Source organism: Gordionus sp. m RMFG-2023, chromosome 4 (assembly GCF_954871325.1).
Source record: "Gordionus sp. m RMFG-2023 chromosome 4, tfGorSpeb1-WG-v2, whole genome shotgun sequence".
Lineage (NCBI taxonomy): Eukaryota > Metazoa > Nematomorpha > Gordioida > Chordodea > Parachordodidae > Gordionus > Gordionus sp. m RMFG-2023.
This window is the reverse complement of record NC_088778.1, coordinates 6,638,194-6,657,095: the sequence shown is the minus strand read 5'-3', so window position 1 is coordinate 6,657,095 and position 18,902 is coordinate 6,638,194. Positions and strand designations below refer to the sequence as shown.

At 26.3% G+C, this 18,902-nt stretch overlaps 1 protein-coding gene across 1 annotated transcript in view; it reads left to right on the top strand.

Moving 5' to 3' along the window:
* The first annotated feature begins 4,499 nt into the window (after positions 1–4,499).
* Positions 4,500–18,902, top strand: part of LOC135928435 (alpha-actinin-like) — a 32,138-nt gene continuing 17,735 nt past the window's right edge. Inside the window, exons 1-7 of the mRNA XM_065464896.1 lie at positions 4,500–4,616; positions 4,767–4,887; positions 15,127–15,361; positions 15,524–15,610; positions 17,111–17,198; positions 17,294–17,372; positions 18,662–18,743. Of these exons, the coding sequence (XP_065320968.1) occupies positions 4,786–4,887; positions 15,127–15,361; positions 15,524–15,610; positions 17,111–17,198; positions 17,294–17,372; positions 18,662–18,743 (673 nt within the window). The 5' untranslated portion in view covers positions 4,500–4,616; positions 4,767–4,785. The remainder of the gene's footprint in view (positions 4,617–4,766; positions 4,888–15,126; positions 15,362–15,523; positions 15,611–17,110; positions 17,199–17,293; positions 17,373–18,661; positions 18,744–18,902) is intronic.

Here is an 18,902-nt window from a genome sequence, read left to right as displayed (position 1 = left end):
CTGAATCAAGAATCTTGATGATCTAATGAGCTTTTTCTAAGGATTAATCATTGATTTTTAAGAAATTCCCCCAATTAAAATTTTTATTTTATATAACACCAATGTGTTTAGCACGGCGAAAGATATGTTGAGTACTCTCTTGTTTATCTGATCAAAATTTTGAAAATCAATTGTTAAATATAAAAAAAATTATTACAAAAATATCTTATCTTATAATATATTATTTTTGTATAATTTTATTTATAATATTTTTTAGGAAAAGATATTATTATAAAGAAATCTCATCTTATAATATATTATTTTTGTATAATTTTATTTATATTATATATAGGAAATTTTTATATATAATATTTAATTTTTCGAGTAACGAGTAAAGCGTTACTTTCTGAATAGCCACGTTTCTTTTTTGGAGAAATGTTTACAACACTAATTTTTATAATATACAATTTTTTTTTAAATTAAGACGCCATTTGATCGAATCGGAAAATTTTATAATATCGGCATATAACCGATATTTTGAAAAAGGGGAAATATCATTATGAGAACTTATGAAATAGGGAAAGTTAATTTTACAATGTATATAAATTATTGAAGTAGTTATTTTTAAAATACTTTGTTATAAAGTATATCGAATTCCCTTTATATGTTGTGAAACGGGTTATCATATTTAATTATTTTGTAAATGATGTATTATTAAGATTTAATAATTATTATTTATCTTTTAAGTATATATTTTGTATATAGATGAGATATCAATTCAATCAAAATTTTTTAGCCAACTTCAAAATTTGAATTTTAACAATAGAATCTTAAATTTGGCATTATGTACACCAAATAATAAAAATATATCTTGCAGAAAATTGTATCTATACTTAGTGAAATATTTGGGGCAAAGACCAAAGTCAATTCCGTTGGGGAGGGAGAGGGATCGGCAGAGTTAGTGGGTCCGGGATTTTCGGAGTGGTTAATAGGGGAACCGGATTTTGCGAGTATTTTGTTCATCGTACTAAACACTAAATGGCGGTCGTCACGGTCGTTTTGTAGGAAGTATATAAAATATTTTTACTCTCGGAGTTTATATAGAAAAATTAAGAATTTATTGAATTCCGAATGTTTGGCATATGGCAAATCACTATAAAATTCATTCCAAATTATAAACAATCAAATACGTAAAGAGTGGTATAATTAATTTCAATCCACGATTACATATTTTACACTTCTTCTATACTAAAATTTTGTTGACAAAAACTTTTGTTCGGGTCCTCAAAAAAAATCAATCAAGTATTTTAATATAGATTTTAGGTCTGAATAACATATAATAACAAGATTTATACTTTGCAATACCGTATAAAAAAGTAAAGAATGATAGACAAAGGGGATAAAATGACAAGCAATGTAGGGAAGCTTTGAAGAAGTACTGTTATAAAAAAATTTACGTGAAAAATATATAACAATGTATTATACAAAAAAATGTATAAATAAAAAAATCAACGGGATTTCGTTAAACACAACACTTAGGTATAATTTTTAAAAATTGTATTTGTTATAAGACGATGTATATATATCTAAATCCATTTGAAAAGTATCTTATAACAAGTCAGCTCATTTATAATAATTATAAATTATTATAATATAATTTGTGTTCTATAATATCAAGTACATAAAATTTTATAAATTTTATATAAATATTAGATAAGATCTAACAAGGGTTTCTCTTAAATATCATCGAAAATGGGAAGTTTCCATTCCATGTCAGGCGTTTCTCTAGCTTTTACAAAAAGGGCAAATTTATTTTCAATAAAGGTTTATAATTTTTTTATATCTCAAATATCAGTGCAAGAGAGTATGCGAATTGTATTTACAGAATCTTAACGAATTCAATGAAAAAAACAATTTTTATTTTAAAAAATAATTCAATTCCTATTTTTGGATCTCTTCCAGTTAGTGTTTGGCAGATATAGATTTGATATATATATAATATATTTGATAAAAATAGGAATATGATATTATTTATTTTAATTTATTGATTTTATTTTAATCAATCTCTTTGTGAGAAATGATATAGTTATCATTATAATTATTTTAATGAGAATACTATGATTGTCATATTATTATCGATTTTCTTTGTTTAAGAAAGTCAGGTGTTTTCGATAATGTAGGATGTGAAACTTGTAAATCTGTTAATGATTTAAAATTTACAAATGGGCGATTCGATTTAAATAGTATGTAGTATTCCATATTATCTTGGGTTCTGTATCTATGTATGTAACTATCTTTAATGAACACTATATGAATATAAAAATTATTTATAATATTTTTATTTAAACACGTAGACGGCTGATCAAAACTGATATATTTCCCTATTTCCATTGTATATTATTCTTTAAGACCCTATATATCATGGGATCCCATTAAAATAGATAAGGAAGGGCTCTTTTTTGAAATAAAAATGTGCAATTGCATTAATATACAGTCATTTTATACTTAGCTCAGTAATGGATATATCTAAGATGCACTTTGTTTCGTGATCGAATGAAAGAAAAACAATTAGAAATTTAGATTACTATACCTATCCCTACTTCTCAAAAATATAGAAATTAATCATTTTGAATTAATATTAAATTATTTATTTATATAAATTGCTATTACTATGATGAATTGATAAGTGGGGTTGTGTAAAAAATCTATTTTATAATGTTTATTTTGTGATAAAAAATAAAATATTAATACATTTTTTAAAATTTCTGGCGGGGAAACACTAATTTTTTTAAATCACTAGTAACCTTGAATGACAACCATGCCCCCTCCCCCGAACACATCCCTTATTATAAGCAACCTAATATTCAATAAAGATTTAAGAGAGGCCTCCAAATACGACTTTTTTTAGCATCACTTCTCTCTGTAATAAGCAGGTTTATTTTAAATTATGAATTGGTCTATCAAGTTTTCAGGAATAATTTAATGATAGACAGTAGTCGCATGATGGCTCGATTCCAATATTTTCAAGCTTAAATATAAGATTGTAACCTTCATCAGTTAACTTTAATAATTATGATCATAAATAATTATTATTTGGGATTTTATATGCTCTCTTTCTTTCAGAAAATTTAATTAATAAACTTGTAAAAAAAACTCTGTTGATTACCTAATTTCAAATTTTCATCTTTGGCCAGCCACCATTTATTGAACTTAAAGGATCAGGGATATAAATTTTGAGATGTTATTCCATCTAAAATTCTCAAACTTGAATTGTCTACAACGAATGTAACAAACAGTAGATTCCTTTCTCATTACCGTATAGATGAATAAAATGTCATTAGTGTTGTTAAAAGCCCGATTTGGGTAGATTTCAAAACGCCCCAATTAAGATTATAACCAAAAAAATATTATGTAAGTCTAAAATTTTGTTCATAGCTGGGCTTGGACACCTATTTGTCAAATCTCGATGCTTACCTAATATTTTTTGGCTAAAATCTTAATCGGCTGTTTTGAAAAATAAACCCAAATCGGGTCTTTATGAAACACTTAATGTCATGCCGTTAATCCCATTATGGCGCATCCGTTACATTTCGTAATCCAGATCGACAGACCCGATACTCGAAGTGTATTCATGTCATGACATCTCTTGCACTTTGATCGGTTGGCTTAACTACCTCATTGGAGTCCAATTAAATTTCCTGATAAAATCACGAGAAAACCAATGAAAGTTTATCTTTATAGTTAACAAACACCCCTTGCAATTTTAACTGATACTCTGCTCAAAATTTGAAGATCGTCAAATACACCGCTGATTCCTCAAATTACATTTTCGTATCAATCATATGCTCCACTATAACAATATATTGTGATTTAGCTAATAAAGACGTTGGCCACCAAGTCAGGAAAAATTCTTAGTATAGGGTGGGGGGGGGGGGTACCTTGAAGAATTTTACTAAGGCAGAGGAATTTAATAGCCATTTTTAAAACTAATTATGTTTGTTTTATTAATACGATCTCTCCTGATAATTATTTATATATATTCGTGCTAGAAATTTTTTTAAATTGTTTCTTTATTACTTATGTGTTACATTTTAAATTATATATAAACATAATTGTACTTGAATACAAACACCATTTTGATTCTTATTTATATTTAGAAATAAAAGGTATTTCTCATATTATATCCTAAATAATAACAAATAATACAAAAATTAATATTGGTTATCTAAAATTATTATCTTATCCTTTGAATGCCTATTAAAACTTAATTTTATCCTTTTTTTTATAATAATATAGACTGTAAACCCTTTATTAAATGTAGAATTCTTCTTTATTGCAATTCAAATTTTGCATCCATTTTTATATATATTTTTAATTTTCCTATTTTAAACATAACATAGAGTGAATATATATAATTCTCTAATAAGATAAATATATACTAAATTATTCCCATATCTAGTGCTATATAAAACAATATTAATAAAAAAATAATATATATTTACATTTTTTAAAAATTCTCGCACAAAATAAGGAATTTATCGACCTTTTGTCGTTTAAGCCTTAAAAGCGGCACTGATTGAAAGTGAAACAAAATTATCACATTTTTTTCGAAAATTACTGGATAAGGAATCATAATAGTATGCCTTTTTTTTAAAAAATGTTAAATTTATCTGCTGTTATTGATTTATAATAATTTAAATATTATAATTCTGACTTATTTAAAATTATATATTATACCTTTCATGAATTTTTATTTTAGTATTTATTTATTTTTTTATTTACAAAAGCCATTCGTAATATAACATTATGATAGATGGAAATCATTACGATGGTGGATACATGGAGCCAGAAGAAGAGTGGGAGAGAGAAGGTTTATTAGATCCTGCTTGGGAAAAACAACAAAGAAAGGTAATTTGTTTGTGTATATTATAATATTTTTCTTAAATAAATGATAATTCTAATATCAATGCAATTACATTTTTATGATATTTCTATATATCAATATTGTTTTAAGTATAGATATATATATATATCTGGTTGGTGTAATTTCTACCCTTTTATCTTGGAAGAATTTTTCTATAAATTGGAAATAATTTATAATTGAATTTTTTTGCAAACTCATTTTTGCCACAGTAATTAATATATATATAATTTTATTGATGGAGTGGTATATTTTTGTATTAATCAAATGGTCAAAACAGTTGTCATTTATAGCAATTTTTTTATATATAGATATTAATATTCAAAGAAAAATAATAATTTTATTTTAAATGTATTTTATAATCAATATTTAACAATAATTATAATTTACTTTTTTGCTTAAATTCTTGAGAAAAATGATAAAATTTTGCATTAAATTTGAAATCATCTATCAGTTGGTAATTTTAAGCCTGCAGATGTGTTATTAATACTTTTAAAATATATTGTAACCATCTGATACACATTTTAAGTTGGCCAAATGATACCAATACATTCTCCCCAAGTGTTATTGATATGTTACAACACATTAGAGCTAAACCTATTTACATTTCTTTTACCGATCCAATCTGTTATTTATCCCAAATCACTTGATAATAAAATTTTTATAATTCAAAATATTCACTTATCCACATTTTTAAAATTAAATAAAAAAGTTAGACTGTCCTGCTTCAACTTATTTCCAAACATCCGGCTGTTTAGGTGGCTATATAGCTTTAAACAGCCTAAAAAGTAAAAGAGAGAAAAAAAAGAAATGAAAAATAAAATAAGTGAAATAAACAAAAATAAATACGAGAAAAACAATGCCACCAAACACTTAAGACAAACCAAAATTGGGCTTTTAGTTCAAAAGCTGTTATCCTAAGCTTAACAGCAAATCAAAAATAAATTGAACCATGACACATCTACAGAGTTTTTTTAAATTCTTAAAATATGTCTTATCTGTAATTACATTTGTAGATAAAAGTTTGTATTTATGATGTCTTACTTTATTAAGTTATAGCCTTTAAAGAATAATAATATAGTTCCATATTATTTTTTTGATTTATATGCACTGTTTCAATTAAACATTAGATAAATACAAACACCCAAAAATTTTGGGTAATTTTCTTTTCTTAGTTTATTAAATGTCTAACTTCTTCTATCATTAAAAAAATCAAATATTATAAAAATTTATAGGTGGCCTAGTTATTTACTATCAGGCCTAATTTTTCAAGATTGGCCAGGCCCAAAATTATTTTAAAAAATTTTGCCAGCCTAGCCCGAACTTGAAATTTTTTTAAAAATTTTTCTGACCCAGCTCGAATGTTAAATTTTTTTTAAAATATTTACTGGCCCGGCCTGAATTTATTTAAATATATAAATTAATTTTTATAATTGCGTCTGGTTTCTATAATAAAATCAAATATTTTTATTTTACATAAAAAATTCAACATAAAATTGATAAATTTAGATATATTTAAAATTATTTCCAAGGCCCAGCCTGAACACAGCTTACTTTTGCAGATCTCTACTTCTTATTGTAAGAGTTATGAAGATTTTTTATGAAAAAGAGAAAGTTATTTCAAAAATAAAATAAATAATGTGTATAAAAATAAAACAAAAAAATATGTATAGAAATTTTTGACTTATATAATCAGTATTTGTTAAATTTTAAAAAATATCAGCTGATTCAATATTTTATTTAAAAGTCCAATATTGGCACCTATCCAATACCAATATGTAATTTTGTTGCAACCCTCCCTAACATCACTAATACTTTTTCAATACATATTTATTAATTAATAATTGACAAATACATCTTTATTAAAAATACAATACATATTATATAAAATATATATAATAATTTAATATCAATACTATTTGATTTAATAATAAAACAGTTTCAAATTTTATCAAGAAATACCTTCCTATGTTTGTTGGAAGAAATGATAGGGTTACATTTAATAAATAATTATTTATTATGAAAATTATTAAAAAATAGGAGACTCATTGTGCTATTTTAATATCAAGGTTTTGTTATATATTTAAATTATTTCACATCAAATAATTTTTAACTTAATATTTATTTAAAAAGGAGTGTTCTAATCCACAAATTTTTTCCTTATCTGACCTTTTGATATTCATGTCTATATGCAAAAAACAATAACTAAAAGGAAGAACTAATTATAAACCTATGAACAAATCAATAAGCCCCTTTAAATTTTTTATTTCTCGTGGCCAAGGTGATATTTATTGCATTATCACGAATGTTTACTTGTATTTTATTTTATATTCCCCCCCCCCCCAAAAAAAAATAGTTCAGAGTTCCTAGTCGTTTTGAAATTTTGCTCAACTTCACATAAAATTAACATATATATATATATATAACAAAAAATATTTTAACTTTAATTATTGATCATTGATTTGGTTTTTAATTAATAAATCATTATTTGACAATGCAAAAGTGTAAAAAAAAATTGCTTAGAATATATATGACAGGCCACAAATCTTTATCGAAATTAACCGAAAATTTCAAATTATGGCAGCTCATTTAAAATATGAGCAACTTTAATGGCTTATTGTTAATTCCTTTTCATGTAGAAAAAAAACATAAATAAATATCTCTTACTTGTATTTTTTTTGTAAACATTATTTACATACAATTAATTAAATTTTGATTCATTTTTTTTGTTATTAGGAAATTATGTATAAAATAAATATAATATATCCTATTTGGATATGGAATTCGCAATTCTTAGATTTTTAATCATTCACTGAAAAGCGATTTTAAAAATTTGATTTGACCGGAGATATATTTCGATATGTATATTGTTCCCAAACTGTGAATTTCAATCAATTTAGCTTGGAACTTTAATAAACTACTCTTTAATTTTTAGTGATTTTCATGTGAATTTTTCTTATATATTTTTTAAAAATAATTACACAAATATTAAAAAATTATCTGAAATTCATAGGGTTGATGATATACACATGCTGGAATAGTAACCCCTCATTTATGCAGCGAATTCGCGTTACCTGTGAATTCAAGAGAAATCTGGTTTTAAAATTTTTTTAAATCGCTCTGACAGTGACTTCACTTCTACATAATATTATAAAACGTCAATCACTAAACAAAAAGATTTAAATCAATTTTTTTTTCTATTTAAGATATAATTTGGATTAATTATTTTAATCAAATAATAAACAATTTAGATATCTTTTTTTTTATTTTTTAAATTTGTAGGTAGTGTTGTTAAACGGCTCGTTTTGAGCCGATTTTTAAAAACGGCTAACTCAATATTTTAGCCAGAAAAATATAGCCTAAGCCTCGGGATTTCGCTAATAGATGTCCAAACCTTTGTTCCTTCTACAAACAAAATCTTGCCTAATACCTGGATAAATTATTCAGTTTAGCCGTTTAAAAACACTATTTGTAGGTAATAATTTATGTGAGAAATTGACTATTTTTTTTGTATTGAAACAATAGAGAATAAACTATAATTTAAAAATAGGTATGAAATGTTAAATAATTTCAAATTGATTTAATTAATTTTAAAATATTTCCATTTTTGAAAAAAAATTTTTATGTGAAAATTAAACTTTTTTTTTTATTTCTTTTTTATTGAGACTGTTTAAAATATCAAAAAAAAATTAAATTCACAAACTTTCGAAACATTAATAAAATCAATAAAGTTTTTTCGATTTCTTTAAAATTTGCGAATATTTTGAAACTTTTCATATTTTTTTTAAAAAAAATTGGGGTTTTAGACACAGCCTAAAAAATAGAGAATTGACTATCATTTAGGATCAAGACGTATTTGATTCCGATACATAAAATATTTTGGATACAGTAAGACGATACTTTAACGACTCTACTTATTTAGATATGTTGAATAAATTAAAGATAATATAAAATTGTTAGCCTAGTTTTGTCAAGTTTATTAAGGGATTTTAATTAATACTTACAGGATTGACTTATCTACTGTTTTATCCGCAAACGTTTTGTATCTCAAATGAAATTGAAATTAATTGTTCGAAATAAATCGTAATGTGAATGAAATGAAAGTTTTATAAACCAATTATTAAATTAGCATATACACCCTTTTCTTAAGAACACTCTCCTCCCTCCCCTCCCAATTTATTTCACATATCACTTGACCCATCCTTGTAAATTATATTCCATTTTTCTTTTGAACCTAACTTTAATTAGTGCTTATTACGTCATATTTTTTTTTTAATTTGAAACTAAATTCGAATCATATTTCATCTAAAATATTTTTTCCTCACAAATCATGGTAAAACCTATTTAATTTGGGCACCGTCCAAGATTTTTACCCAACTTAAACAGTACGATTTATCGAAGGAATTCGATTGTGACCCAAAATTTTGGGTCAAATTAAGGGGAAGAATTTATCAAAAGCCCAAATTGGGCAAGTTTTACAGTATTTCTATTTAGTATGGCGCCGAGAATCGCTAATTCTTCATCCATCCCAATTCGGTATTCACACAAAAATCGGTCCGATAACCGATTAGATATTTCGATTATTTTTTATTTACCATCCTCTTCCTTAGATCAATGTCGTTAAAAAAAACATTTTAAAATAGAGAATTTAACAATACTTTAGAAAGATTAAAATCCTTCTATTAAAGATTTGGGCTTAATAAAAGCCGATTCAAACTCTGGTTTTAATTATGTTAAATGGAGTTAAAGATAGAGGCTATCTAATTGAGCGTTTGCGTTTCGTTATGCAAAACGGGAACAATGCGTTTCAAGTGGTTTCGTACAAATCGATGATATTAGATCTCACTTAGCGAAAAGAATGATAAACTTTGGGTGGAAAATCCTATGAGCTTGGGAAACAGGGATACTGCAGGGTTTCAATCTGCAGTATTTGTCAAAAAATAAATCTTTCATTTCCATTTAGACAGATAGAAAGGAGAAGTAAAAGTGTTAGATTATTAATGATTTTATTTGGCTGGTTGTCTTTTTATTATTATTTAAATTCATATTCATATTTTAAAAATTTTCAATAAATAGCACATTCTTGCTAAAAAAAATATATAAAATATGGAATGGAAATATTATTTTTATGAATGGTATTTTATTTTTTCGAAAATTCGATGTTTATTTTAAATGTTAATGGTCACGGCTGTTTTTTTCTAGAAAATTTAATTTATTCGCATATTTTTACAATAAAGGTCAAAAGTCCTTTACCAATTTTTTTTTTAAAAATAATTGCACTTTAATCCGGTTCGGTTCTTGCAATAGGGTGTGAATCAAAACATTTTCTAATTTTGGGCTCTTGGTAATTCGGGCAACTCCCTGATTTTACCAAAATTTTGAGCCTCAATCAAATTCCTATTAACTGATGTTAGAATTTTTTTTTAAAAAAAAGTCTTGATATATTGGGCAACTAACTGTCTAAGTTGGGCAAAAAATCTTGGCCAAACGGTACCAAAATTAGACAGGTTTTACTGTATATTTATTAATTAACCGTTAGACTCTTGTTAATTATTCACGCTAAAGCCCATTGTCATCGAGTTATAATCTCGGTGAAACGACAAAGTTTGAAAGAGCGGAGAGAAGCTATTTTCTTTAAGGTCGGCCCAAACCCAGTAATGACCATGACCATGAGTGTTATAGAGTAACGACTAATGTGTGGCCAAAATGAACTTTAAAATTTTGATATCTGAGTAAATTTTGATGTAATTGGACCAGATTTTTCGAAAATTTTGATTTTTATTGATGGAGATGGGTTGATCGAGTCTCTCGGAAAACCGAGTCTTTAATTACAAAATTTAAACCGAGCCGGATATTAACCTCTATATATAACAGTCAACCGGTTTGAATCTTTTGATTATTAATAACTAATTTTTTTTAAATACTGTTTGCCAAGCTACCCACTCAACAATACAATTTATTCTTTCTCTCCTTATAGATATAATTTGACGGAAGAGAATTTTGAAAGATTATTTCTACAAGATTCTAATAAATTTATCTGCGAAATGGTTAAAACCGATCCGATATTATTATTTTTTATACAAATCAGAACCTTGAACCGTTATTTTTCTTGACTTTAAAATAGGGAAATAAAATAAATATTTTGAGTTTGATATAATATTTCCCACTTCTAAAAAGTTGGGACACGGGCCGGGCTTAGGTCTAAAAAAAATTTTACCGCCAGACTTTGAGCGAAATCTAACCGTTATATTTTGCAAAGCTTTTAAACAAAAAAAACATATGATAACAATTTTATTATTTTATAAATATCTCCCCCCCCCCATCGATTTTAATTTTTAATGGATTTTAAGAAAGTATCGATTTCCACCCTCTCGTATTCTCTTCCCATTCCATGCTTTTCTTTAATCTTTTTTTTTTAATTTCGCGTGAAAAATCTTTTCACAATTCGCAACATTGTTTTCCTTTCCCATTATATTATTTTTTTTTTATAATTGATTTTAAATCTCAAATTATATTTGTTTTAAAAAAATATGTATACATAATTTTTGAGGTCATATTATCCTGACTTGTGTCAAATTTTTGAAATAATCGAAATTAAAATCATATTTTACAAGAATGGGAATGGAATGGGAAAATGAAATGGGGAAAAAAAAGTGAGTGATAGAAACGAGAGAAATATAGTTAAAAGCTAGACCGGAAATAAAAATAAATTATTTACCCGCCCGGCCCGAATTAATTTAGACAAAATGTAATGATATCATATTTAAAAATTTAACCCCACCTAATGACATATAATAATACCTAGACTGACGATGCGTTCATTAAAAGTGTACATCAATGAAAAACAGCTGGGGACGCTATTTTGGTTACCCATATCATTACTAAAAATTTTAAACGAGAGCCCAATTTATTCCTATGTCTTACGCATACTTTATCAAAGAATTGCCTGATCATCGAAATAATAAGGGAGCAAGTTATCAATTTAATAGTAGCTTTTAACACGAGAATAATTATTATATGGATTACCAAAATGGCAGTTCCAGCTGATTTGCATTCAACGACGCTTTCAAATGCATGCATTATGAATGCATCTTCAGTCTAGGCATTATTAGCGGGCATTGGCCCCACCCGGCCCGAAATTTTTTATAAAATATTAAGCCCGACTCAGCCCGAACCCGAGATTATTTTTAAAAAATAGACCCTACCCGGGCCATTATTTATTGATTTGACGTATTAACGAATTATTTTATATCAAATATGTATTAAACGAGAAAAAAAATAACACCTTTATTTTTTTAGAAAATTTGAACCTTTTAGAGATAATAGTTTTTTTATATTATAAAATTAAAAATTGCCACCATTTAATTTTAACACTTATTAGGTTTACTTCCGGATTTTTGAAATCCCTCATTCATTGACGACATTTATAGAATTAAATTATTTTTCACCATGCTCACGTAATTATTATAAAAAACATTTTTTTTATATCTATCAAATTAGTTATATTATAAAATTTCCTATAAATGATATAATTATTATTTCATATCCATCCATAGTATATTTATATTTATAAAAAAATTAAATTAAAAGTCATCTAATTTGATTTTTTTGAAATTTATAATTTTTTCCGATAAAAATATATATAAATACCTTCTCTCTCGTACTTCATTCCAACCCCACTTCCCCTTTCCTTGTTCATCCTATTCCTATCTATTCCTCCTTTTTTTTATTCATTCATTTTTAATAGTTCTTAGCAAATTATTATATATCGTATAGCATGTCTTCCTCGTAATAATTTTGAAAAATTTTAATATGTATAATTAACAAAACAATTATATTATTTATTTTTTTAAAAAAATTTAATAATAGGACGAATTACATTGGTTAATGCGAAGATTTTATTTAATTCTATATAATCAGGGTTGTGAACCCGGTTCAGGAATTTAAAACTTTATTTAGCGGAAATTTTTGATTGTAAGAACTAACTAATTTTCTTAAAGAGGTCCGAACCCGCGCCGGGTCCATAGTACTCTGGGTTAGATGGGTTACCCATAAATTGGTTTCGGTTTGGTCTGTGGTCTCAGAATATCCAACTAAACAATTCTAATCCCTAATTTGGGTTCACAACCCTTCCCATAATCGCTTTCAAAATTATTTCTCAACTTAACGTTAGGATCAGGGTTTTCTGGTCAAAATTGTCAAATTGTGGTAAAAAATTATCTGTAGCACTATTTGAAATCGCGTTTTTAGCAATATAGCGATAAAATTAGTCAATTTTAATAGAGTTGTACCATTATTTTGTCGCTCTTTATTAAGAACGAATCTTAGAATTGCAACTGCATATTGACAGAATGTACTGTACTCCCTACATGTGAAGCCATGTCTAGATATGCCTCCACCATTTTATTTTTGGATGATAAATAAATTCTATGTCTAATAACTCTTAATTCAATCACTCGTTTAATAAATGAAATAAATTCATTAACAATTATTTCAACATCAAAAAATATAATATTCATTAAACATATACTGTTTCTAAAAAATATTATTTATCAATTAAAAACGTTAAAATTGCGAAAGTTTTGTGGGAAGGAGGTCTCTGCATGTTGAAGAATAAATTATGGGAGCACCGTTATGGGGGGGGGGGGACCTGCAAACCCTGGTTAAGATTAATTACCTTAAAAAATGGAGTTTTGCAAAATAGCGTTTCCAAAAATTTGGATATTTCGAGCCTTTTGCACATTAAAAACTTTATCGTCTGCTTACCTATATATCAATTAAATTCCGAGTAGTTTCCATATTTTGACATAGAAAGGGTTAATATAATATATATTTATAGTTTGCATTTATTTTATTATAATGACACCCAGATTTCTCTAAGGCTAGAAAGGCTCTAGTGAATAGGCTCATAGCCTTGCTTATTTATTTTTGTTATAACGAACCGATTTAACCCTTTTTTTTAAAAAAGATCTACGTGTCACGAGGTTCTCTCGTTCCATTACGACAGTGATAATTTTTATTCGAGATTTGTTGATCGTGTATTTTAATTTTCATCTTCATTCAATTTTAACCTTCATTTTATTTTATTTAAAAATAATAAATAAACCTTATCTATCTATATTATAATCATTTGTAATTAAACCATAAGGTCTTGCTCGTGTATTATTTAATAATTCATTTTTGTTTTCCGAGTAAATATTAAATCTCGTTGAAGGAATAATACATTTTTCTAAACAGGGAATGCCTAAGTTCCATTTAAATAAAAATACCACCACCCCCCCCCCATTCCTTTAACCATTTTTTTCTTCTATTATTATCTTTTCTAATTATCTCTTTTTTTCTCTCTTTTCTCAAATGCATATTTATTTTTTATTCCTTTTGAATAAAATTAATATAATCGAGCAAATGGTTTTATTTTTATCTTCTAAAACCCCCAACTGATTCACGAACTATTAATACTTTTTGCCATTTTTGATCAAAGGAATTTTATAAAAAAACATTATTATTATTATTATTTATTATTTGGAAAAAGAAAGGGTAAATAAATTTTTGGGATATTTTTTAAAAAAGGGAAATATAGTAATAAATAATTCGAAAGCTTCTCATATTTCGGGCCAGATTGCCCCGGACAGGACCCGCCATAGCTATGAACCAAACTCGATTGTTATGATTTCCGCTAAATAGTCTGATCGAAAAAAAAACTTTTTTTAATATTTATTTTTGAAATCTTAATAATTATATTTTAATAAACCTATTATAATACTATCTATTTATTATAAAATTTAAAAAAATATATATTTACAACCGATCAATAAATAGTATAACATATTTTAAAACATTGTGATTGTAAATGTCTTCCCTAATTGAGAGCGGTTATTATTTGAAGAAAAACTTTTATATGCTACTAGATATTTTGTAGATAGAATATTTAGTTTCTCAAAATGAGAACCTAATTTATTTATCGCCCATTCTTATAAAAAGGTTGAATTAAATTTCACTTGTTTTTTTTAACTCGATCACCATTGCGAAATGCACCGATTTTGCAGGCAATTTTTTTTCGGACCCAGATTTTGTTTCTTAAATATGACCTCCTTCAGCTAATTTTGCTATGGCGATATAATGAATAAATACCATTCCTAAATTCTGATTCGATTATTTTTGCCCAATATTTTTGGATTAGAAATTTCCCGAAATTTAGCACTAAACTATAATTTTAATCTTACAAGACATTCACTGCTTGGTGTAATTCCCACCTGCGAAAAGCGGGAACGCAGATAGAGAGCATAGAAGAAGACTTCAGGAACGGTCTCAGGCTAATGCTATTGCTGGAAGTGATATCGGGTGAACAGCTACCCAAACCTGACCGGGGCAAGATGAGGTTCCACAAAATCGCCAACGTTAACAAGGCCCTCAAATTTATCGAGCTTAAAGGTGTCAAATTGGTCTCCATCGGGGCCGAAGGTTTTAAAACATTAATTATTTTCTTTCCTGTCTTCCCCAAAAAGTGAGTGAAAAGGAAAATGACTGAATAAAAACTAGAAATTAAGTAAAATATAGTTAAATCGTGTAATTTTACTATTTTTCTAGTAAAAAATCTTTTTTTAATACTCATATTTGCTCAAGAAATCGTTGACGGCAACCTCAAAATGACTCTAGGAATGATTTGGACTATCATCTTGCGTTTCGCTATTCAAGATATCACTATAGAAGGTTTACATGAAATGAGAATAGAAATATATCTTTTTTTTATAAAAAAGGAAGTAATAATATTTTTGTAAAATAATTTAAATTTGTATAATTAATTACGATTTTTCCGAATTAATGAGCTTAAGCTATTTTTTTTATGAAAAAAAAACAACTTTCAACGCACGTAAAGCCTTTAGGAAAATAGTAAAAAATAAATCGAAAATGTCACCGTTCAATATATTCCATAATATATAATTTAATCTTTATTTTTTTTTTAATTGATATGTATATTTTTATTCTTTTACCTATTATTATGACATATTTTCCCCCGTATTAATAATTATTTTTTAAGAAAAAATTTGATTGTTTAATATCCTATCACGTCTTACCATTCCTTCGCTAATAATTTGTGGTTTATACATTCCATTTGTATATCTTTGCTTTTTATTATATTGAGACAAAATCTCCATTTTTCATCTTCGTCTTCACGCATATGCCAATCATAATAATATAAAATGATTGGCATAATTTCTTAATCCTGGAACATTTATGCATTATTTGATTTTCATTTGATATTAGATAAATTTTCATATAACGTAAAAATACGACAGTTTTGGTATGCTGAAATTCAGGAACATGTTAGAATCTTTAAAGTTTAATGCGCACTTTTATTTTTAAAAACATTGTGTTTTATACGAATTTTGGATTCCGTCAAAATCGAGTCCTTAATAAATATGCGCTTATAAAATTAAATTAAACTTTAAAAAATCGTTGTTAAACGGCTAATTCAATATTTTTGGCCAAAAGGAATATTAACGCGAGCCTGGAGATTTTTCTCATAGATGGTTGAATGGTTTGGGCATCTAGTAACGAAATCTCGAGACTTATATAATATTACTTTGGCCAAATCGAGCTATTTAGCGGCACCATATTAATATGACATATTGGATATATACCATCAAATCAATATAAACTACCACGCATGATTAGTGAGAAATCACCATTCGTGTGATCCCTTTTTTAAAATATATAGTATTTTATTTAGTAAAAAAATAAAATTTCTAGGCCAAATAAAATTATTTTATCAGGTAAAGATCTGCACGGCCTGGCTTAAATAAATTTAGAAATTGGGGTAAGTTGGACAATTTGTGTTACCTTAGGGTCAGGCTCCCTGGGGCAAAAAAATATTCTCACTCTGAAATCCTAATAATTTGAGAACGAACTTTTGTATATTTTTTTTTAGGTTGTGGTTTGGAATTTTTTATTGCTAGAACTTAAATTTATTTTTAAAATTTAAAATGAAAGAGAAAATAATGGATAATTATATAAAAATCAAAAAAAGGATTTTAAAATATTTTTAGATAATTTTGTTCTTACTATGAATTTGAACAAGCAAATATATTTTATCAAATATGTGAGAAAAAGGATATAAATAATGCAATAACCCTAAGAATCTCATTTTTTAGGTCTGATTTGTTAAATTGTTTTACCTGATGCATTTTTTTTAAAATATACCTAATTTAGAAATGACTGCCAAAGACGGTCTATTGCTATGGTGTCAGCGTAAAACTGCCCCCTACAAAAACGTCAACGTTCAAAATTTCCATATGAGGTCATTTTTCCCTTTTTTAAAATTTCTAAATATAAATGTCTGTAGATAGAATCTTTATTTAATTTTAATTTAATAAAAATAATCCATAAAATTAGTTTCAAAGACGGTTTAGCTTTTTGTGCCTTAATTCATAGGCACAGACCCGAACTCATCGATTACGGAAAATTGTCCAAAGTATAAAAAAAATATTTTTTTTTTATTTTTCAGTTATGTAACGTAAATTTATTGGATAATGTTTTTTCCGATGACATTAATTTAAAACTGCGCATACATTGAATCAGCTGTAGTCAATATCATTGGCTGAATGATCGCCATTAAAAATATGTCTAAATACCTTTTATTAGCGGACTTATTTGCACTTTTTAATGTCTTTCATTGAATGAATGAATCATCATTCTAAGTTTGTAAATGTTATAAGGGTGGGAAAACAATATTTAACCAAAAATTAATCAAATGTTAAAAAGAAATACAAATGTGGGCCTTTAAAAAAACAGTCAAAACAAAAATAGGAAGACCACCAATATCAAAACAAAAAATGTCATTTTCTTATCAAATTTTTAGTAAAAAAAATTTTAATTAATTTTTTAAAATTATTTTCCATATTTAATTAAATATTTTTAAAAATAATCTAAGAAAAAATTATAAAATATTTAACAATTTATGAATATTTTTATGATTCTTACTTGCCCCCTAAAAACAATTGAACCATCATATATCATGAACATCAGTTTATTATCATCAATATATATCCAATCAGGAATACATTCTTAAAATAACACATCAAATAATCATAATTAAAAAAAATTGACATATCATAAGCTGGAAGACAAAGCTTCCTAAAAAAACGTTATCCTTTGTACCAATAAAAATAATAATAAAATAAATCCACTAAAAAAATAACTTTCAAAAGATCACTTTTGATTGAAATTTCATATATAACATTATATATATATAAATATATAACAAAAATACAAAACTACAACACCCCCTAGCTAGTGTTAAATGTTATTGTTTTTTTTCCTCTGGACTAATGTTGTTTAACGGCTAAGACATATTTTAGCCAAAATATATTAGGAAATCATCAAGATTTCTTTAATATATGTCCAAATCTTTCCACCCTCTATATGCAAAATCTAAAGGCTTGTGTGATAGTTTTTGGCTAAAATATTGGATTAGCCGTTTGACAACATAACTCTGGACCAAAAAAGTTTCGATTATTTTCTTTTAACTTACAATAAAATGTTGCTGGAATATGGGCTTATTCGAAAACGAATCGATTAATGAATTATTCATATTCGATTTCTTTAAAATTGAATTGAATAATTTACTACTTTGCATCAATCGAATTACAGAGTAGTAAAGTAAATATTAATTGTGTACGAAATTTGTTTTTGTTTATAGAGAAAAATTCTACCCGCGTGAAAATTTTATACAAAAATATTTATAATATTTTTAAACTTTAGGAAGATCCTTGGACCAATTTAAATACCGCTTTCGATGTGGCGGAAAAGCATCTGGATATCCCTAAAATGCTTGACCCCGAAGGTTTTTTTTTAAAAAATATAAATTTGATCGATTTTTTGAAAGGAATATTTGAAGCCCTGCATCGAACTTATTTTCTCCGGTTTATTCAGATCCGAGAAAAAAATTGACCGGCTATTAAGCCGACTATTTTTTTAATAAATTCAATTGTTTTTATTAGAC